At 37.3% G+C, this 23,797-nt stretch overlaps 1 protein-coding gene across 2 annotated transcripts in view; it reads right to left on the bottom strand.

The window, feature by feature from the left end:
• HTT (huntingtin) overlaps nt 1-23,797 on the bottom strand; it is an 84,139-nt gene that overhangs the window by 9,535 nt on the left and 50,807 nt on the right. For both annotated transcript variants that reach the window (XM_061467797.1, XM_061467804.1), the window contains 23 exons: nt 23,445-23,683; nt 22,998-23,140; nt 20,185-20,392; nt 18,669-18,810; nt 17,232-17,411; nt 15,666-15,842; nt 15,339-15,415; nt 14,179-14,317; nt 12,654-12,776; nt 11,585-11,798; nt 11,239-11,384; nt 10,618-10,795; nt 10,234-10,329; nt 9,237-9,424; nt 7,860-7,986; nt 6,083-6,183; nt 5,276-5,430; nt 4,767-4,906; nt 4,519-4,601; nt 2,833-2,963; nt 2,509-2,638; nt 1,590-1,745; nt 79-269 (listed from right to left, as the gene is read on the bottom strand). In XM_061467797.1, coding sequence (XP_061323781.1) covers nt 79-269; nt 1,590-1,745; nt 2,509-2,638; nt 2,833-2,963; nt 4,519-4,601; nt 4,767-4,906; nt 5,276-5,430; nt 6,083-6,183; nt 7,860-7,986; nt 9,237-9,424; nt 10,234-10,329; nt 10,618-10,795; nt 11,239-11,384; nt 11,585-11,798; nt 12,654-12,776; nt 14,179-14,317; nt 15,339-15,415; nt 15,666-15,842; nt 17,232-17,411; nt 18,669-18,810; nt 20,185-20,392; nt 22,998-23,140; nt 23,445-23,683 — 3,464 coding nt within the window. The remainder of the gene's footprint in view (nt 1-78; nt 270-1,589; nt 1,746-2,508; nt 2,639-2,832; nt 2,964-4,518; nt 4,602-4,766; nt 4,907-5,275; nt 5,431-6,082; nt 6,184-7,859; nt 7,987-9,236; nt 9,425-10,233; nt 10,330-10,617; nt 10,796-11,238; nt 11,385-11,584; nt 11,799-12,653; nt 12,777-14,178; nt 14,318-15,338; nt 15,416-15,665; nt 15,843-17,231; nt 17,412-18,668; nt 18,811-20,184; nt 20,393-22,997; nt 23,141-23,444; nt 23,684-23,797) is intronic.

The following is a 23,797-nucleotide window of genomic DNA, read 5'->3' as shown; positions in this document are numbered from 1 at the left end:
AAACCATAAAGAGCCCTTTTGTTCACACATAAGCATGCAACAGTTGGGGACAGGCAGGGAAAGGGGGAAGAGTCTTACTGTGCTACTCCTCTCAAGTTGGAAAGCAGATACTCGCTAATAATTGGGATGAGTTGCTTTGCTGTCTCATCAAGCAAGTCACATTCGAGGATATAAAGAATTCCATGCAGAGCTCCAATCCGACTTGGCATATGGGTGCTTCTTAGGGTTGATTCCAGCAGTCGACTTACTGGTTCAGCCACAGCTTTATCCTAATACAACCAATGAGTGTATTCATTAAAATTCAACACTGGTTCAATACTGGTGGCTTGTCTCATTTAGAAATGCTTATAACAAATTAAAGAGCAGAAAACATGGCATGAACCAGAGCTTGGCTTAAAAGTACTTTTAATCAAATGTCACAATATAATCAGGTCTTTCAGTTAACCACAAAGGATGCTTCTGTCTGAAACTGACCAGTAGATGCCTATAGTCTGTGTCCAAAAGAACGCCATCCTCTAAACACAAAATACAGTTTTCCTTTAGTTGTTCTCCAAGACCACTGGCACCCAGACCTACACATCTTTCTCTCCACCACTCCCATAACCTGGATGAGGGGATCGAGTGCACCCTCAGTAAATTTTGCAGACAAAATCAGATGGGGCAGGAGTATAGATCTGGTTTAGGGTAGGAAGGCTATACAGAGGGATCTGGACAGGTTTGATCAATGGTCTGACTCCCATTGTATGAGGTTCAATAAGGTAAAGTTCTGGGTCCTGCATTTGGGCCACAACAACTCCATGCAGTGCTACAGGCTTAGGGAAGAGTGGCTGGAAAGCTGCTCAGCAGAAAAGGACCTGGGGGTGCTGACTGATGGCTGCTGAACATGAGCAGCTTGTGCCAGGCAGCCAAGAAGGCCGACAGCATCCTGGCCTGTATTAGCAATGGTGTTGCCAGCAGGGCAGGGCAGTGATCATCCCCCTGTACGGGGCACTGGTGAGGCTGCACCTTGAATCCTGTATTCAGTTCTGAGCCACTCACTACAAGAGAGACATTGAGGTGCTGGAGCGGCTCCAGAGAAGGGCAACGGCACTGGTGAAGGGTCTGTAGCACAAGTGTGATGAGGAGTGTCTGGGGGAACTGGAGTTGTTTAACCTGAAGAAAAGTAGGCTCAGGGGAGACCTTACAGCTTTCTCATGAGATTAACAGTAACACAAATCCAGCCACAGCTGTTTTTTCTTTCCCCCACAGTCCTCATTCCTGGCCCGAAATGTAACAAACAAGTCTAAGGCAAAGGTAACGCTCAACTGAGTAAGATTAACCAAAAAGCACATTAAATTAAGTTCAAACATCAAAAAACCCAACCAAACAACCCTGCTGTTTGGATATGGGACAACTAGAGATCTTGTCTGCAACCTCTGAAAGCCCAGAACACGCATCCTATTACTTCTTATAGCTATGCAGATCAGCTAAAGGATTTTCTTGGACACTAACCACTCTTACCAAGTACATCAGATTTTGCAACAGAAGCTAAAGATGAGCTAACCTAGACACTCAAGCGTTTGCAATCAACTTCCATGAGAATTTCTTACCATTCCAAGAACAGCAGCAGCTTTACAAGTGGCTGGTATCAAATACTGTACAAGAATCTCATCTTCTGATGGATGCACCTTTCGCAATTCTGTCAAGGTCGTATACATCATCTCAAACTGATTCCTCTCTGTAAATAAGTCTGATACTGCCAGAAGCTGTACACAAATTAAAATCAAACACAAAAAAAGCCCATTAGCAGATAGCCAAAAGTTGTCTTTCCCTTCTGTTATAATTGTCAGGAAATTGATTAATCTATGAAAAATGTGTAAACATTAACTCAAGCGTCTGGAGTAACTACTGTTGCACAGAACTAATTCCACCATCTATCTCAGGTAACAATTACCTCCAAAAGGTCTTTATTTTCCAAAAGGTTAACAAAACCAAATCCACTAGGGTAAGTAATTCTGGAAAATTAACGTGCATTACCATTTACAATATACCAAACCACCCCAAAACACCCTCTTGCAAGGACAGTTTCATTTTAGCTCTTTTATGATAGTGAATAATGGCTGTCAAGACACATTCCACACCTGCGTTCTTTAGTTTTGCTTCTACAGTTAATTAACTTAATTCTCTGATACACTGTTGCCCCATCTTCATTTTCTGACGAAGAGACAGGATAAGCAAAATCCTGAAACCTACTTTAAGCAATTAGTCAAGTAAAATACCAACTATCAAGTAGCAATGTCTGCAATCTAGTAGCAGAATATGCAATCTAGAATACTTACATAGGTTTAAATCAGTATAATGTTACATTGATGAAGCTGCTCAAGTTATATGTGTACTGCCCATATAGTAGCACTGACAAGAAAAATCAGTCTTTCCCATATATCAAAACAACCTTTACAAATGCTGCTTAGCTCTGAATATTTGGTAACAAGTACTCAATTGTGACTCTGAATAGTAGTTTAGACTTACTGATCGCACTACTTCGCTAATCAAGATGACCGGCGTTCTCTTGCTAGGGTTTGATGGCAATATCCACTGACTATACAGTTCAAGCAAGAACTGAGAACAAGAATGTATATCAACACCAGCCCGGTGTTTCCTGCAAGGCACAATAAGCAAATGTTAAAATGGCTATTCTTAAGCACTGGTAAAATACTTGATTTGAAATAGTGCAGTTATTTGTCAATTTATACAGTTATTTATCTGATTTATAAACCCACTTTCTTGAAGTGAACATAAAGAGATAAAAGCTTATTGATAAGTCAAAGGAGAGAGAAGAAAAAAATAACACACCTGGTGTTAATAGGAGAAGTTGGTGGTGAGGAAGGAGCAGGTATGTCATTCTCATCTTCTTCATCCTCACCCCACTCTTCTTCTCTCAAAGGAGTGATATTATTTCCTAACCATATGGAGTGTATAGAGACCTTGCAACACAAAACAAAACAAACAAGAATAAAAAACAGAAAAGAAGCAAAACACTCTCACAGATTAGAAAAAAAATATCTTAGAAGCAATTTAAATGAGAGGCAACACAGACTCAGAACATTTACATGAACTGCACATCACTTATTTTTTTATTTATATCTTTATCAATGCTTCAGTTTAACTCAGTTTAAACTGTGGCACAGCAAAACCAGCAGCACCATGCACTTAGCTCAGCAATACAGGTGATGCTGAAAGCAGCATCGGCTAACCTGTAAGCATGCACTAGCAATGTATATGCATCATCCTACACCAACATACCAGATCTAAGATCTAAAGCAAAGAATAATATTTAACTACTCATATTAAGCAAGAAAACAATTAAGAATTGCAGTGACTGCAGTTCAATAGAAAACACATTCCTAACTCTTCTCAAACCATAACTCAGCATATATTGCAATATAACCTTTCTTCTGAAACCAGACAGGTCTAAGATGTCAAATCTTTTGACTCAGGCTAGATAAACAATTATCTACAAAGAAGAAAACTTCTTGGTGGTTCTTCAAGTTATCTATAAATAAAACTAATGTTTCAGAACAGTAAGACCTGCTGATGGCATTTCATAAATGATCTATGTGAAGATTCCAGAACAAGATCAGTGCTTCTTATGTTTCAATGCAGGTATTACTTTTCCCTCTAAAGCTACTTATCGTACAAAGCTTAAGACTTCTTTTTAAGACAGAAATTCATCCTTACATAGAATTCTTTTTCATGTTCAGCAAAAATATACACACATTTATTTATTTTCAAGCAGGACGTCTAATGCCTAATATTGTTACAGAGATTACAGATTTTGTAAGTAACACACCAGGTCTGTAAACCTGCAGATACTGAACGTTCAAGCCGCTTTGAATCTCAAGAGAACACACAGACACCTAGAGACAGACAAATGTTTGTTTGGTCTTCCCTATGCAAAAGATTCCTCAAAAAAAGTCACCCAAGTTTAGTATATAAGGTGTGGGCAATTTTTTCACTAATACATACTATTCAAATACCAAAACAAATACTACATTTAAAACTAATGTGTAACTTTATGCAAGACTAATTTTTCAAGGAGACAATAACTAGATAAGGACTATTTTTTTAATTCACTGTACGTAGTGCTACTTTTCCAACTAGCAACATCCAGTGAAACTTGCATCTCCCCACTGGATTTAAAATAACATTGCTTATTTTAAGTCCAGTGATTTCCATTTCCTAAGGACTACTGCAAGCATTCAGTAGCAGATTACAATCTAATAGCTAGTAGAAGCTACACTCGAACACCCAAGGCTGAGAAGTACAACTCAATAGCTGACTCACAGGTAGGCTTCAGACACACAAGCAAAAATTCTATGAGAGGTGGGAAAACTGGGCAATTCCTCTCAGCCAGCTATAACCTACTCTGCATCCCTGAGAGCTGTTAGGTTATATCTGAGGTTAAGCAATACCTTCTGATTTTTACAAACTGGTAGAAATGTAAGAAGAGTCAAGTTCAAAGTTAAGGTTTTAACAAACCTGTCCCAGTTTATAATCCATATCTCCTATTTCTCGTTCAGTATTGATCTGCAGTAAGAGTTTTTCATGGCTGATAAGAGCACCTATAACAAAACAGAAGACAACTCTTTTAAAATATGCACAGAAAAGTAGATGTGAAAATGGTTTCATCTCCTGCAAACTGAATTTCAAATTAACTCCTAAGAGTATTTTCTCTACCTTTTACACACAGAGAATTCACTCCTCCCTCCCACCCCCACCACTCTTACCTGTAGTAGCAGGAGAAAGTGATGGAACAGGGTCCCAAGCTTGGTATAAGTGATGTGTAGCAATATTATCTCTCTTAGATACCATTGCTTGGATTTCTTGTTCAACAATCCCCCTGATAACACTTAGCTTCCTCCCAAACCTGAAAGCCCAACAGAAAACAATTTAAGCAGATTTTCCCTTAACCGTTTTTTGTGCAAGTCTAACTAGTTTACCTGACAATGCTGTGCCTATGCTTATATTCATTATCAGGAATGCTAAAATTGAGAAATGTTGAGAAATACATTCTGCACACTGTACAAGATACTGTCTTTTTCAGATACTGTCTTTCAGCTCAACAGGTTTGTGATGCTAAGTCCATTTAAATTCTATGTAAACAGATCTATCTGTATACATTCTTACTTAGAAAATACAGTCTATACATGTTTTTGATACAGCTAAATTAAGCAATTATAATTATGTGTTAATCGCAAGTATAGTTTTTATGCATTTTAGAACAAGTAAAAAATACCTTGTGTCCAGAGCTTTTAAAGCTTTGTTGCGGGGCTGCTGTTCCAAACAGCTAACTGCTGGATTGCCTGCAACAGGTATTGTCATTGCACTCAGCACCAAGGAAGTTATGGCTTGTACTGCAAGAACATTGATTTGGGTCCTCTCTGTATCTTCCTGTAAAATGAAGCTGCTGTAATTTGAACTGTAAATAGAATCCCAAAAGCTCTGAATATCAGTTTGCCACCTTCCATTACATTATCATTAACAAGCCTGATATCTAGACTTCTTTCCATCCAGAACTCCGACTTAAGCAATGCACATAAAGCACTTTAACTGTAGCAGCAAGATATCCTCTCATCTCATCAGCCATTATGTTTGCAAAAAGCATTAAAACCTCAAGATATCCATTCTGTTCCTTCAAAGTGTTTAGTCTCTTTCTTTGCATCAACGCATTAACTCCTTGTTGAAACACGGAATCAAATAAGACCAGATCTAAACTGGAAACTTTTCAGAGGAGTTCCTATTGTACCTAAAGTCAAACATCTAATAAAGCAAACTTTGAACTGTGTGCATGTTGAGTGATGTACTAATACAAAGTTGAAACAGCTCGACTAATATTTCTCTACATTGGTTACACACTTGCAAAAGCTTTAACCCAGAAGATGCATGCGTCTGAAATCACAGGGATATGAAGACAAGAAAATATAAACCAGAAATAATTCCTTGGTTTTGGTCACTACTTTTCTACTGTGCAGGTTTATTAATAGAAACATTTTTCTTACTTTAAGTAAAATTTAATTTAAAAAAAATTAGTGAATGACATTACCTCCTGTTGGTTCTCCTCTTGGTCCATTACTATAGGCTGAGTTACAAGCACACCAAGCAAAGTAGCCCAAGTCTCTTCAAACTGAGTACGGCTAATCCATCCTATGGAAACACTCAGAGATAGCCATTTATGTCTTAATACAAACACAAGCATAGAACAGCATTAAAAAATTGGCACATAATTTCCACAGATTTAGTTTCACACCATTTTCTATTGGATTATGCATTTTTTTGTAATCGCTACAGTTTAAACTAACAACATAAAAAGGACATGGAACTGTTGGAACAAGTCCAGAGGAGACCATGAGGATGATCGGGTGACTGGAGCACCTCCCGTATGAAGACAGGCTGAGGAAGTTGGGGCTGTTCAGCCTGGAGAAGAGAAGGCTGCATGGAGACCTCAGAGCAGCCTTCCAGTATCTGAAGGGGGCCTATAGGGATGCTGGGGAGGGACTCTTCATTAGGGACTGTAGTGACAGGACAAGGGGTAACGGGTTAAAACTTTCACAGGGGAAGTTTAGATTGGATATAAGGAAGAAGTTCTTTACTGTAAGGGTGGTGAGGCACTAGAATGGGTTGCCCAGGGAAGTTGTGAATGCTCCATCCCTGGCAGTGTTCAAGGCCAGGTGGGACAGAGCCTTGGGTGACACGGTTTATTGTGAGGTGTCCCTGCCCACGGCAGGGGGAGGTGGACCTGGATGATCTTAAGGTCCTTTCCAAACCTAACTATACTATGATTCTGTTGTATTTTAGGAAGTGATGACCCTTATAGATGGATTTGGCACATTATTAAAGTGGTCCTGTTGGGTTGTTTCTTACACACTTTCAATATTTTGTCCAACTTTTAAAGCACTGAGAACTATCAGATTCTTACAACACAAAATAATCCAGAATATGGGCTAATTCTCACAGGAAAGAAAGTTGTGGAGAATCCCATAACAATCCAAGAAATCTTCATGCCCTAAAAGCAAGATGACTGAACTGCCTAAAAGACTGGACCATTAAAATTCAAGCACTTCTCATTTAGTTTTTCCAAACAGATTTCTACCTACAGAAGACTGCAAAGAATTCCTGAATACCCTGCAGTTTATACTAATGCTATTTAAAGAAACAAAAATAGAATGTCATCTTGGGCATTACAGTGATCAAACAGAAATCAGCGCTCACCCCAAATGAGTCAACCCATGGACTGGGGAAGGGGGCAAAACACCAACCAATCAAGCAAAAAATCCAAAACAATCATTAACAACAACAACAAAAAAATCCATAAGCATATACAAAAAATTGATGCATTATCCTTTATAGTCTCATCTGCTGCAAAGAATTGAACTCTTAAGCCCTATGGTTCTCATTCAGTAAACCTTGACATATTGAGCAGCTTTCAAGTAACAGCATCTCATTTAAAATACTGAGTGGCACCAAATTCTGTTTATATAATATGCATGAATACAGAAAAGGAGGGGAAGCAAAATATTCTCAACCATACTGTCAAGTGTACCCTCCAGAAAACAAGTGGCCATTCTGTAAAAGAGCACGCTGAAATCATCTTCCCGAGTTGAAACAGGGTTTGGCTTTATAATTTCTGATTTTTTGCTCTGCACTGAGCACAATGTAAGAATTATTGCAGCACAATTACTAAGCTGCTCTGAAATATTATTTCTCTTCCACATAAACAACAAAAGTAAACAAACGGTACCAGATTATGTTATTCAGTAGCTTCACAACACAGGTAAATGCCCAGTAACAGCCAACTATATTCATTTATAATTTTTACATACCAAGTGTATTAATGCGATAGATGAACTCCTTAAAGATTTCTTTTTCCTGAAGAAATTCTACTGGGATTTCAGGAAAAACTGTGCCAAAGTCACCTGCAGGCTTCGGTGACCAGCCTAATTTCCAGACCTAAAGAAACAGAAATTGAGTCTACTTATCCAAAGCAGAAACACTACTGACATGACAGCTATAAATACATATGTGCCACTCAAAAGCAATGAGATATGTAAATAAAGTAATTCTCCAAATTAAAAAAAAACACCTCAGAGAAAGATTAAATATCTAACACAGATAGTACACATTTTATACTGTTTTCCTAGGGTGTTGTTGGGTCTCTTTAAAATTAATTGCATATTTCTCACAATTACTCAGTCCTATTGACCAAGCTTGGACGTGAAAGCAAGTAAATTCTAAACTGAAATATATGACAAGTAAATTCTAAGCTGAAATATGACAGGAACTTAAGTGCCAGGTGACTCCTTGATTGTGCAGAAGTGATGCTGGAAAGATAATTCAGGGAAAAGAGTTCACACGCTATTTATGCCTGAAAAAAGCACACAGATACATCCAAGAAGGGGCAATAAAGTCCCAATCACAACAATTAGTATTTTTATAACATTCCCTCAAAAACAGAGTGGAGAGAAACAGAGAAAGGCCAAAGAAATGGCCTTGCACACACCAGGAAAATCCCTTTTGTTCTACCTTATAAGTATCTAGAAATGATTCTGATCATGGTTTTGAACTATCAAAACAAGGTCATTTCACAGTACTAACCACATATGGAGGTAATCATGAGATATTCTTGAATCCATATTACACTGACCAAAAAGTTGAAATTCATTGTCCAAGATGAGTTAGGAAAGCATCGTACTATATAACCCAAAAGTATTTGCATGGCATACAATCGTATGGCACACCATAGTATGGCACCACATACAAATACCTGAGTGAGTTCAGATACTACTCCAGACACCTCAGCACCATTGCATCATTGCATGATAAAATGTGAATTTGGCAATTCATGTGGCATAAAGAAAGCAGCAGTGTAGATTTCGCACTCTTTCCAGGGTAAACAATCCCACTGAGAAGAAGGAAATATTAGCCCCAGGTCACTGCTTGCTCTTCCTTTCTTAAACTACCACCGGGATGTTCCTTCACATATGAACGCAAGGAGTGACAACGCTCCTTTCCAAAGTGAACTCCTATGCTATCTTTACAATGTTTTGCTACTCAGAGTTTAAGATGACAAATTGGCTGATTAAACTAACTAAAGGTTGAAGTCCTACTGACATAAAACTTAAGATGCAGCACTGTGTGTGATTTTCAAGAAGTTACTGAACAACTTTTAAATTCCTGAAAACAAAGCATAATAAACATACCAAAGGAGGTACTCTTGTGTAACTGTTCACTAGAGGCAGCCTTGCTAAACTGATGATGATGTTCTTGAGGACAGGAGTAAGGAATGCTGGGATACTGCTGTTTCTTTTGTGTCCCAGTGCCAGGACAGTCTGCAAACATTCCACCATCTCAGCTACCATTTCACAAGCTGCAGTAATGTGTTTGGTTTCTTTGTTGGGAGAAAAAGAAATCTGTTTTATGAATCTTTCAAAAGACGCATAATTAAAAAATATACAGAAAACCAGAAATGCTTAATGACTTCAGTATGTCGACTAAAAAGGACAAAACCACAATAAGAATGCATGCAAAGAAATATTCTACAGTATTTCAGCTAGTTGAAGAGTACTGCTACCACCCTCACAGCAACAGTCTCAGTGCTGGAGATTACTGGCACCTGAGATCTGCCAGCAAAGCTGCTGACTCACTAACCCCAGCAAGAACAGGCCACACTGAACAGAGCACTTGTGAGAATTTAAAGCGACCAAACTCGTATTTTTTTAGATGACAATCTCATAGCTAGCTCTATGCTAAATTTGACAGGTAATTTCTGTAGACAGATGTGGTATCTTACTGCACCAGTACAGCTGGATTCCATACTCATGGACTACACTTGACCTTCACCTCAACATATTGCTCTCATACTGTAGAAGGGCAGATAATGAATCTGCCATTCTTCAGAAGTAGAACTGTTACTATTTCCTCTCCCGTATGAAAATAATCCCACATTAAAAAGCATGCAGCATGGCTGCAGAGATAGCAGACCCCCTCACCCCCAAGAAAAATCTGCAGTAATATTTAACTCTCAAGAAAAAAACAACTGTACCTGTTAAAAATACATCAGTGCATAGTTAATAAACATCAAATAAAAATAAGGTTTTAGATGAAATCTTGTTGAAAAAATAATAATAGAAAGGGTATCTACAAGTATTTCTACAGTACAAGTTTAAGGCAACAGTGAAAAAATCACCATTTACTTACTCTGTGCGTTTGAATCAACTTCACCCTCACTTAAGCCTTTTGAAGTATTCTTCTTTCTTTCAGGACTAAGAAGTTGATTGCCAGGTTCAACAGCAACTAAATTAAGACAAAAATATTGAAAAGATACAGCCATTACATCTCTCATATTCCCTTTTTCTCCTCAAAGCCACATAAGAGTCAAGTATTTAACATCTCCAAGGCATCTGCCAAGTTCAACAGTAAACACAAAGTTTTAAATGAGCAATTAAAAGTAGTAAAAATAAATCTGTCAACAAAATAATTTAAAAGGACTCAGAAGGAATATTTCAGACACCTGGAATTTCATCAGTGATGACTGACAATTTATTAAGAAAATTTTCTCATAGCTGTTTAAATAGGACTCACCTGCTTCTACGATAAATCTAATGCAATTAATTAAGGAGCAAGCGTATGTCACATTTGCTGCAGAAGCCAATAAATTCCAGAGGCTGAGTTGCTGTAATGTCAGACAGCAACAATCCAGAGCAGCTTGAAGATCTACACTTAATGGAATCTGGTCATGCATTAAACGCCATGAAAGTGCCTGGGCAAAAATAAAAATTTCCCATTAACAGCAAATTGTCACAAGAGAACTTACAACTAAAGGTGTTTGATGGTGGTTTTTACTCAACAATATGTAGAGTTTTATTAGCAAGTTGAACTGATTTGTTTTCCTGAGAGAACAGAATTTCTTTTAAGTATAAAAAAAAAAAAGATGAGCATTATACACTGTTTATTCAGTCTCCCACAGATCAGTGCAGGGCCACTCTCCCAAATGCCAAGATCATCCCATCAGTCAATCAACTTCTTGTCAACAGCTACCCTTGTCCTGAAAGTCCATCTGATTTACTAGCACTAGAAGAAATTTCTACACTTAAGACAAGAAAGTTGCCCAGATCAAATGTTACTTAATGGTGACCAGTGTAAGTCAAAGTTGTTCCCGCTCCCAACATTTCATGACACCTTAATTATGCTGTAGTTTCTTACCTCTACTGACATCACTACGAATTTCAGGATATCGTCCTCTTTGTCAGGAGGAACACGGAGACCAGCTGGTAGTTTTGAGAGTAACAACAAATACTGAGCCAGTGCACGACAAAGTGTCATCATAGACTGATACATCGCCTCATCTCCTATAAAATAAGACTGCATGAAATCTAGCAGTTTGAGGTTTTTTTCCCCTCAATAAATATTTTTCAGACTTATTTCCTAAGCACTTTAATGCAAATATCTTGATTTTTTAAAAAATAATAAGTTCATGTATTCACAAGACATCTGTAAAGTACCTTTGCAGAGGAGAGAATAAACTTAAAAAGACTGTTATTTCTATTACCAAAGATATCACTTAGTTTTTTCCAGTAGGCTGATGGCTCAGTTGGCAATAGTGGCTGAAAAACCTGGTGGTTGGCTGGAAGGTTCTGTACAGTGGTAGACACATGATCCAGAGTTACCCTCCGAGCTGTTTCAAAGAAGCTGCTCTTTTGGTCTCTTGAGATTTCATTCATGCCAACACTTAAACAAGGTGCCAACAAGCTTAGGTTGAATTCCTGAAGTCAAATAGTAAATAAAAAGTAAAGAAATTGCTTTTAAAGAGAAGCTAAGTATACAACAGTACTATTTTGGCATACTAATATGCTGGTAAATTAACAGTTTATTAATTAACTTGTTATTATGACCTCTGCTCTAATGTGGTGTAACAATTCCATAATTAAAGTCATATTTGTTCTACATTTAAATTCCAAACACTATTGTTCTGGAAAGAAAACTCTATGCTTATTCCAAATTTTAATTTAATTTTATTTAAGTATGTGAATAAGCTTAAAGATGACCTATATACAAAGAATCTTCCAACTAGTAAGTTTTCAAACAAATAATGTTTCTAAACAGTTTCCCATTATTATTTCTGTATACCAGTAGCAAGTGTAATGCACAGAATTTGAACAAAATAAATTACTAAAAAACAAAGCAATAATGCAAGTTGCCCTTTACACCAGATTACTATCTGTGGCCTGTTACCTTCATATTGCAAGTCATCTAGCACAGGTATGTAAAAGGTTACAGAACCATCTGCTCTTGTAAGAGACTGTATGGCAAAATGAGATTATATAAAATGGTAGAACTGGATGTTTGTGATTGTAATACACTAACTTTCACTTCCACTGACACACCCAACGCGTGCTACTAGAAAGTTACTATGAGCAGCACTGCTAGACACAGAAACAAAACATATCTACTATTTTAGTTTCCAAAATGAAGTGAAATTCAAGGACTGAACTACCGGTATTAGATACACTGGAAGTGTTTACATTTAAGAACATAATCTATTAATATTATCAATGAAGAACATTAAAAGTAATTGCATCCTCTTCATCTGACTGTGTTTCATCTGATAAAGAAATTACCTTGCTGGTCATAAAGGAGTTCAGATCAGGCTGAGGAATCCTATGTACCAGTTCTGCGCCTTCTAGTAGTGCCGAGTCAGACTTGACACAACACTGCGACCTCACCAGTGACACATACCAGTCCTTCAATAATTAAAGAAATTTATTACATATTTGTTTTCAGAAAATAATTAACAGTTTATAGGGGCAGGGGGAGAACTGCTCACTGGCACTGAATCACGGCCCATTTAAGAGACCACTAGGCCACATTAATGTCAAAGACATTAATGAACAGACAATTGGCAAATGGACCATCTTAAACTAGACTGATGGATGTTCACTGGCAAGTGGTCTATTTCTCTAAGAGTCTGGACAGAAAACAACAAAAAATAAGCTTAACATATAGCACAGGTGTATGCATTAGGATCCTAAAGTTGAGGAGATTACCTACGAAAAAAATTGAAATACTCCATAGTCACACACACATACTGGTAATAGCAAAGAATCCAAGGAAAAGTACTCAGATTCAAATATATGAGAGATGAAGATAACATCTATCTTTTAAAACTCACTGAAATAAAGGAAGACCATCACACATCACTGCAAATTTACTCCTTAAATTATCAGTGATGAGTACACAAGAATTAGTTAATTAGTTAACTGATTTAACTAAGGAATATAAAAAGGCTCAGTTACCAGTTTTCTGTGGTTTCCTTCTCATAACCCTGAATTTGGTGATGCCTGCTGGAGGTTGAGGAGCATCTGGACAATGCTCTCAGTTATATGGTTTAGTTTTAGGTAGCCCTGCAAGGAACAGGGAGTTGGACTGGATGATCCCTATGCATCCCTTCCAATCTGAGGTAGTTATGGTTTTATGGCCTATGTAGGGGTTGTATAGGAAACATACAAAACCTACTTCCTTTGTGCAGCATTTACAGTTATAGAGAAAGGAGATTTTTTTGGTTAATTTGAGGACAAAGTTACATACGTTTCCTATTACTGTATATCACAGTAGAACATGAAGGAATGAAAAAGAGAAATTATCTGTGCCATGGGACAACCAGAAAAAAAGGAAGATACAGGCCCCACAAAAGAGAGAAGCAGTTAAGTAGTCATGATTGTTCTCTGGAAGTAATGTAAAGCTGAGAAGTGGAAACTGAGAAGTAATGCTTAATATCTAAGGAGCAACCAACAGTTTTGATCAAATTAATAAAATCTATCACTGCAGCAAATACCAAGGGTATATGTCAGTCTCTACTGAACCTTATACAAATCCTTCCATCAAAATTATGCAAAAAACCAAGACTTGACAGTTTTTCACAGCACTGTCAACATAAACATCTATGCATGCACTAATTATTCATATTAAGTTCAACAGTCAGCCAAAACATATGAAATCATTCACTGATCTATATTTGGGTTTCATTGACAATTCTGAGAGCATTAACGGCACAGTAAAAATAAGCTGTATTTAAGTATTTTGTAATTAGCAAAGCTTGTTTACAGCCAAGGCACTTTTAGCCAGTCTTTCTAAACATAACCTTACTTTGTCTAGAATTACATTCTCTAAAGCTGGTTGGTCTTCTCCATCTAGTGGGTGTGAGGTAACCAGAGGTGAAGGACTAGTTGTGCCTGGTGCTACCATAAGACGAAACCTATCCAAGAGCGAGTAAAGCCTTTGATGTCTGAAAATAGAAGAACACATCAGCAGAGAGCTAACTTACTCAGTTTTGTAAATGATTTAAAATTAGAAAGATATCCAGTGAGCCAACTCTAATCCTGGTAAAGGAAAACAGGAGGATCTGAAGTTCTTTGTTGGATATGTGTCGTCATATGATGCAGAACTACATCATATGACAGCTATCAGTAGCCAAGAAATAAACTCGGCATCATCAGCTACAAAGACTTAAAGTTTGTACATGCTTAAGCATAAAAAGCAAATTGAGGTTTTCATTATACAGTAAATCTTTTTAACAAGTAAGAAGAATAAAAGGTAGTGTACAGATTATTTGACTGAAGACAAATACGTTCCAAGACCTATCAAATGTTAGCTAGGAATGCACATTACTTTCAATCTACTGCAGTCTTCGACTTTAGATTCTTTTCCTTTACTTGTTATTTCAGGCAACAGATATTAACCTCAAACAGCAATGATATCAAGGGGACTAAGAATAAATAAAGCTTTTTCCAACAGTAAATAAAAGTTTTAAAAATAATGGAATTTGCTCCTTTTTGTAACAGCAGTTAAACAGGTGGGAGACTGAACAGTTAAAAACTTTAACACAGTTGTATGGAAAAAAAAACCAAAACAAGCAAACAAAAAAAACAGCCCACCCAGCTTGGACAAAATCCTGCAAAAGTCTGAGGAAAATATAAGTTGTTTTCGGTAATGTATTTTTTTTCCTCAAGGAACTGTTCTTTCTTAAAAGTTAAACATTCACTGGGATGCAGAAAGACAACCTGGTGCCTTCAAGCCTTTAGCTTGGGCTTACTTCTGAAGTAATACTGCAAATTCAACTCAGCCAAACACAACTACCCTTGTACCAAAACATGTCTGTATCTCCTGAGAGATTTTACTCCTGTTTTATCTCCAAAATGGACCAATTATTTTATATTTGACACCCAAATGTAGGAAAAAAGAGTTAACTCAATTAGTATTAGAATATTTCTTAGTCTAGCATTTTAACACATATTGGTATTACTTACCTTGTTGCTAATCCACTGTTTTGAAGGTATTCCTGAATTCTATCCAGTTCTTCAACTGGCAACTGAGTAATGCTGTTCTATAGGAAAGAGTCACAAGAATTATATACAGAAATAAGTAAAATACCCACAGATTCCTTGAACAGATTTCGAAAACTATGAAGGCAGATGAAGGGAAACAAACGTTCATGAACCTATATGTTAAATAAATTTCTTCTCCAACAAAATCACTTTAACATCATCATATCTTGATTTACCTTGAATCATTACACTTGCTTATATTTCTAGCACTGCCCAATCTTATCTACAAATTCACATGTTTATCTTTACCTGTAAAGTTGCAGCCAAAAGCATTTCTACCCGACGGCAAGCCAGTGTGTCAACCATGCGAGCAAGCACACGGAATGGAGTACACAGAAGCTTATCAACATATAATGTTAAGACGGCCCCAGACTGGCTGAGATGTATTCCCTCTAAGCACTGTAAAGTCTTCTTCAGAGTTGTGGGCTAGATGTTGAAACAAAACAGAAAAACAGACATAAGGAAGTGATCAATTGCAATACAAAGGCTAAAGGGAAAGGCATTTAGAAAAAACTGTAGCAGACAACTAGCTGATCAATATAATCTTCCAGATAAGAACAGGTTTGAGTTACTGGGTTATTCAATGTGAACACTAAGTTCTTTGATGTTTAACTGCAAAAGCTTACTCTTCCAAAAAGTAAGCAAAACATAGGGAGCAAAACTTTTAGGGGAAAAAAGCTAGAGAGACTTAAGTGGAATTGGAGAAACCCTCAAGAACAGTGAGCAGCTTGAACTCTTGTTGGAAGAATACAGGAACGTGAGCATAGTGAAGACAAGAGATAGTATAGAAACCCAGATAAGCACTAGGGATTTTTTGGGCACATGGTTAAATCATAAGAACAGCAATACAATAGCTGCTCAGGATTCAAAAGGGGTACAAAGATTTATTTTCTGAAACATGAGCACCAATTCAGCACCAGTAATGTAAAGGGACAGAGACAAGCTAGTTTGACTAGTGGAACCAACCTTGGTTTAGAGCAGACTGTAAATATCAGCTATTTTAATATCTTACTGACTTTTCTGGTATCACCAAACATTTCATAGAATCACTAAACCTTCCATTCAAACATATTTAGTTTAGCTCATTCTACCAGCTCTCAGACATTGAACCTCAGATTCATCTCACCTAACTTTAAAGTGTTTCACTCACAGGCCTAAAGCACTAATGTGGTTGCACTAGATTTGCACAGACAATGGGAAGAGACAGGAAACATCACCAGGCTACTCAGGGCATGGTAGCATCTCCCACCACTAGCTCTAGAGGAAGTCCAGCAAATAACAGTGTGTTCCAAAGATTAATAGGGATGCATACAACCTTACACCCCTATAAAGTCTTTCCCACTTTTAATTTAAAGACTAAAATAATCACCAGAAACAATACTGCATTTCTAAAGCAGTATTTCCTTCATCAAGAGGCTATGACTTGTGGGGCAGATCAACGGGGAAGGAATGAGCTTGTAAACCATTTTCATGTTGTTAGGGCCTATGAAGGTGGGCTGGTTCCTGTCCTGCATCTGTAGTTAGTAGTTTGTTACTTATGCCTTACAAGGTACTGAATTCAAACATGAAAGTTATAGTTTTGATCAGTATAATCAACTCTAGTTGAAATCATAGATTTGATAGATGGAACACACCTGATGCTATGGTTGCTAGCACATTATAAGGTTTGAGGTTGGCATTTTTAATGAAGTAACTTTAAAAATAAATTTGGAAGTTGATAAATGACCCAGAAATGTCAGGATTTGCATACTTATCAATTAAACATATGCTAAATATAAGTCACTCTATTCTTTAAAGGCAAAGAGTTAAACTTACAGCTGCAAGATTCTCACATCGTGATTGAATGGCCTGGATGAAGAGACCACTAGCTGCTGAGTTCCTGTGAACAGCACTAATAAAGTCTTGTACTGGAGGCTCATGGGACAGATTAATCAAGTCTTGAACGTGATTCACAATAAGCCAGGTCAAGTGTTCTGAATCATGTAGGTTTTGACACTAAAGGGGAAAAAAATTAAAATCTGATTCCAGTAATACCCATATTAAGCATATAATTACTAAAAAGTTTTATCAGACACAATGTACATTTTTTCATATATAATTCTGATGGCTATTCTAAAATATTGATATCATAGAATGGTTTGGGTTGGAAGGGGCCTTAAAGATCTGGACTTGATGATCTTGCAAGATCTTTTCCAACCTAAATGATTCTATGACCATCTAGTCCCAACTCCCTGCTACGGGCAGGGACACCCTCCACAAGACTAGGATGCTCAAAGCCCTGTCCAACCTGGCCATCATTATTTTTACATGACAATTTTCCCAAATGCTTTTGATCTTGTTGCAAATTAAGTAACTCATAATGAATGTGGAAATTTAGGCTTAAGACACTAAAATTTTAGGTTAGAAAAGTGAATTGATAAGGTCAATTCAAAGATGCTACTTTTAATGAAATGCTGTTTGAAATAAACATGTGCACACACAGTCATGTTGTAAAATGTGATATCTGTTTCGGCTTCGTTTTAAAGACTTATTACTACTGGCTTTAAACACAGTATGAATAATTTCTGGGAAGTAAATCCAAAGAGACCTGTTGATAATGAATATTAAACCTATGGAGGCTATCTGTATATCAATAAACAGTGCAGTACAACATGAAAAGATCTGTAGAGCTAGCTAAGTGATGCTGACACCCAGTTAAGAGGTTTTGGAGGGGTTTTGAGCTACCTGTAGGCTGACTTTGGGGACTGATCATCCATTAGTACTTGAAGTGCTTCTTCAGTGTCAGGGTAAAACCTCTCCTCTTAAGGTATAGACAGAAACCTGTTGTCTCCTAGACACTGCTACAGATGCTGGGAAGTCCAATGCTACTCCCAGCATTTCCCAAGTAAGCAATGATCATAGAATCATAGAATAGTTTGGGTTGGAAAGGACCTTTAGATCATCCAGTTCCAACCCCCCCTGCCATGGGCAGGGAAACCTCACACTAAACCATGCCACCCAAGTGATACTCAGCAGATAATTCTATTACCTACCAGGTATCCCTTATAACCCAAAAGTATTCTCAGTTTAGAATAGAAATAAAATGCCAAAGTCATTACTAAGCTTACAGAAGCACCACCTAAAAACAGAATATTTCACAAGTCTTTATTTTTTACTAATAAACCAGACAGATGCACTTAATGCATGCACATCAGCAATAAAAGACTGTCAGCACGATAAAACTAAGTATGAAATTCATAATTCAAAACTTACAACATAGTCACAGAAAAGAATGAGTGCTCCTCTTCTGACTATCTCTCGGTTGCACATGCCACGTTTAGATTCTGAATCTGATTCATCACTGTCTCCAGATATGTGAGGGCTAAGCAATTTAGTAGTAGAAAGACTGTGTCTCCTGAAAGAAGCGCATTATATTTTGTTACTATTTTATGACTACACTTTATTACTGTGGCTACTGAAACCTTATCAATCAAATTGCTTGGAATACCCTACCAATGTCTTTACATAGTATTTCTTTTCTTACAAACTTCATTCAAACATGAAACTGCTTTGAAGTAGACACTTTTGCTTTCCATCAGCTGTTTACTTCCTAACAACTTCAGCACCACTTTTTTATCCTGTGTTTATTACTGCCTTGGACAGTGTGAAGAATACCTGAAGAACTAAAGTTATTTAAAAGAAAAACATGGGTTATTGTATCCCTGGTAAGATGACAACCTAATAATGTATTTTCTTCTCAAGCCAAACCAGTGCTCTTGAGCACTTAGTCCTTAGTGTCAGATTGACAGTGATGCCCAAGCAAGAAAAAAATAGAGGCAATATTGGCAAATCAAAGAAGATAACTGCAATAAATAGAACAATAGCCATTTTAGTTGTCCTGCTTTGCTCATAAACCTGGTAATTCCATGTTTCCTCAAATTAGAATAATATTGTTTCATATCATGAAGTTGAACTGAGGCAAAAATGTCACATTTGGGCAAGCACTGATTCACTCCTAGAGCATGACCAGGCCTCCCTAACATTCACTGCACAAGTATCAGAAATGTCTCTCTAATCAGCTGTTAATCTCCCTCTACAGTTAACACAGAGGGATACCCACCCACATAGGGCTGTCCTTAACCCCAGAGGACAAATCATTCCAATGCCTGACAAATGAACTAACTTCAGGCCAAAAGAACACTTTCTTTAGACCGTACCTCCACATTTCAGACAACTAACACTAAGTGAGGTTACTACCATGCTTGATGCTAACGAATCAGGATGGTGCTGGTACTGATACTATATTTTGATAGAATTGAGAACAGACCCACTGAGAACAGATATAACTATAACTATAGTTATACTGATTAGATTGTATTTTCATAAACACAACAGTGTATATCATCCGCACTGGCTGGTTATTTGCTAGAAGGTGAAATACAAAGTCTCCACTGAAATATGAAATACTGAATATTTTGCCATAGTTATTTCAACAATTTTAATTAAAAGCAGTACTCGGATGACATTTTCTTGCCTTAAAAGTAGACAAATTACCTAGCAGTTCTTTTGAGTACAACCAAGTGCAGAACACATTTCCTTAGTTGGAAAGACATACTGATATTGGAACAGACAATATGGATACATGTAAAGTAAATGCAGATCTATTTCAGAATCCAAATAGTACTATTCAAAGGGCTGGCAGGGTTAGCAGTAAAATCTTAGACTGTTTTAATGTAATTTTATCAAATATGACACACTACTACTACTAGGGATCAAAATCAAGTCTTACTTTGGGGTTTGATGCACTTCTGACCACCAGTTGTAGTTGGTATAATTGACAAGCAGCAAGATTTGACACCAGAGGAGAACTAAAGAAGGATGTGTGGGAATCATGGACTGGACAAGGTCACTCAAACTTTCAAGGGTATAGAAGCTACCATCAGATCCATCTCCTGTAAAAAGTCTGGTGGCTGCAGCTGTAATTCTTCTAAACATCCCTGAAAACAATACAAGCATGTTAGAGTAACTGTGCTCTAGTCTGTGTTCTGAAGTTCTAAAATTATTCAAAGCAACCTGAGAATAAAAATCTTGTGTCATAAGCCACTGTCATTCCTGGAAGAAATGCATATCCTAAGCGGTTTTACAAATCTAAGGCAAGTCATGGAGTTTGCCCAAGAGCAGTGTGTAAACCAGTTATGACCAACTTCCAGACTCGATAAATAATGCTTTACATAGACTAGAATTGTAATGAAGCTTCTCACCTCTTTTTCTGTCATATACTAAAAAAAGTTTCTGATACATGAAAGCATTTACCAAATTTTAAATTACTGATCATAGACCAGGGCTTCTGGGTTGGTTTTTTGTGTCATTTATAAGGTAAAACATAGAAGTTCTAATTAAGAACCATCCTGTAACTCCTATTCTATATGCTGAGGAAGATCACTTACACATATCCAACTTCAGATGATGGCTTCCCAAATACATTTAACTGAAACTAAACTGATACCCTTCTATCCAATTTCCAAAGTGAAAACAGTAAATGCTTTTAACTGGAGAAAGTCACTGCCCTGCACACTGAATATTCAGCACAAAAGCTACATTTTGCTTTCTGACTTGCTGATTTTGTTATTCATATGCCAAAGGAAGGGTGGGTAAAAGGAAGATGGACAAACTTAAAGTTTTCTGAAGACACAGAACCTTTTGAGCTTCTATGAGAAGATGAGACCAGAGGGAAAAAAGTTTATTCAGAACCAGTTAGAAAGCAAGAGGTAATCAGAATAATGAAGAACTGTAGTGCTGTTTGCTTGCCTTGCAAGATATACAGAAAAATGAAGCTGTAAATTGCACAGTCATGTGGACCAGTTTAAGCTGCCTCAGGACTGGTAAATATGCTACGCAAATAGCAAAGAATGAGAAAAATAACTAAGTCTCAAAACTCGGGTTCCACTTACTCGGGGTTCCACAGTGCTATTACCAGTCCACTTTCCTGTAACTGTAGTAATAGCACCATCTAGTGACTGTCTACAGTCATGAAGGTGCTGCAGGCTCATCTTTTCACTCCATGCCTTTTATTTCTACCAACTTCAAAACAGTACATTGAAAATCTTGGTTTCTAATCTGGTAGCTTCTGTAGTTGAATACATAGGAGTCAGCAATGTTCCCATTTTGAGAAAACTATAATGGGCAAGAAGACAAAACATCCAAGTAGAATAGTGTTTATGACACTATTTATAAGCAGCTTAATCCATGTTCCCAGACACAAATTGCTATAAACTGCACTTGTAGTTAGGAGATTATAACTTAAAAAGAAACAAATTAGAGGTATTAACTGAAAACAAGTACTAAAAAGCCACACACTTAGTTAACCATAAGCCTAAACCTTAAAAAAATGCTACACCATGAAAATACAGCCCAGGTGTCTGAACAACTTTCCTTCTACGCTGTCACACCGTGTAAGGTAACTACATTATTAGTATTACTTGGAGTTGATTTGGATCTTACATGAAATTCATTTCTAGAGATCATGCAAGACACATATCCCAAGTGCTCTGCATGAGTATTTTAATATTTAATTTTAATTTTGCATGGAAATTTACATATAGCTCCTGGGAAGACTCACAGTACAGCTTGGAAGCTGCTAGAGCAGAATTAGCAGAGCCTTCCTTTTCTGGTACCCCAGCTCCCACTGTGGAAGAACTTCCCCGCTTTCAATCACCTTCAATCAGCTTCATTTTCTGATTTCACTGGTCTAAAGAAAACCTCATCCACCACAGCTGCCACAACACAATTCAGTCGGTTTCCTGTTCACTTTTCTACCTGTCACCATTGCTGAAAACTACAAGGAATAAAGCTACTGGAAGTTAGATCAAAGCAATGCAGAAGCTTTGAGCTTTTACAGAGAACCCAAGACATTTCTAACAGAACCTTCTTTTAAGTTTACACCTACGATACTTATGTTTGCAAGAAGCAGCTGGAAGCAATGACAGGAACAGAGCTTAGAGGTTTCTCTCCCCTCAAGAAAGGGCTTCATAACTGAACTCTATAAGAAGATCTTGAAAAGAAATCAGAAGTTTTTGGGATACAGTAGAACACAGAATTATGTTAAATGTCCAACAACAGTATTCTGTATGCACTTTTTAATTATTTCCATGTGCTATGTAGTGAGGTACTGTAACTCCCATTTTACAAGCTATGGATTGCAGAGTCCCTTGTCCCATATCTACAAGGAAGTCTATGAAGAACCAGGGACTTGTGCCAAGACCTTTTAAATTGCAGCCAACTACTGTAATCCAATACTGCTGGATTTCAACTGCAGGCTGAAAATCAGAAGGCAAAAAGGACAGTCACAGAAAAGAAAGAATTTAAAAAATTAGGAAAATAGGTTAAAAGGAGAGATGAAAGTCACTAGTTACATTTGGTCCACATACAAGAAATGTGAAAAATGTGCCCCATATGCACAAGCACAAAGTTTGGGAGGTTCTTTAGACTGAGTAGGGTAGAGCATCTTCAGCAACACATACTCCTCACATTCAACAACTGTCTCAGAACTGAAAACCCACTCTGCCACTGCATGCTACAACAGAAGGCAATGCTTAGTGTTACCTGATTTGAAGATATGTATTAAGCACATAAGCAGTGTGCCCAGCTCCTGGCAGTAGAAAGTATGTTGCTGCTCATTCATGTCCACTTTCAATTGTTTAGTAACAATATCTTCCAGTAGAATGCCAACCAGTTGTAATAAAAACCTTGAAAAAGCATGTGTACAATCAACAGAAAAACCATCAATGCAACACCCTCCAGAATAAGATGAGGTTTGCCCACGAAACTCAGTCTTTGTCTATTCATCCTAAATAGGATGCTAAATTAAATGCTACAGAACAGGCTGACCTCAACCAAATATGATGCTGCAAGTATGGAGAGATGATCACAAGCATTTCAATAATTACGTATTTGATCTGGGTTATTATTGTGATATAAACAATCCCAGTTAATATTGTGATTTCTCTGAAACCTTAATCTTTCCCTTAAGTTAGTCAAAAGACAACATACCTAGAAAATGTCTCTTCAGGCAGGTATTTAGCCTGTTTAACCTCAGTGCGATCCTCTGGTGCGGATATGTTATTTTCTCCATGTCTCAGTCTGTTGATTGTTTGACATGAAATCAAATACGGCGAGAAGGAAAGCTCTTGTATACGGGAGAGAACGATGTCTTCTGTCGACTGTGAAATCAAAACTCTAAGGATAGCCAAAATTCCAGAAATCCATAGCTGGACAGTGCTCACTGATGCCTAACACAAACACAAGAGTGCAGAAGACAATTTTTTAAATACATTCTGTGTGGTGTTGTTTAACTTCAAAAGTATTCAATTTCATCAACTGTTGTATAAAATTAGATACTTTCG

Source organism: Pezoporus flaviventris, unplaced genomic scaffold (assembly GCF_033815535.1).
Source record: "Pezoporus flaviventris isolate CSIRO_AGI_PZ_B2104156 unplaced genomic scaffold, CSIRO_AGI_Pfla_v1 ptg000002l, whole genome shotgun sequence".
Classification (NCBI taxonomy): domain Eukaryota; kingdom Metazoa; phylum Chordata; class Aves; order Psittaciformes; family Psittacidae; genus Pezoporus; species Pezoporus flaviventris.
The sequence above is the reverse complement of the archived record's forward strand: the minus strand, read 5'-3'. Positions and strand labels throughout refer to the sequence as shown.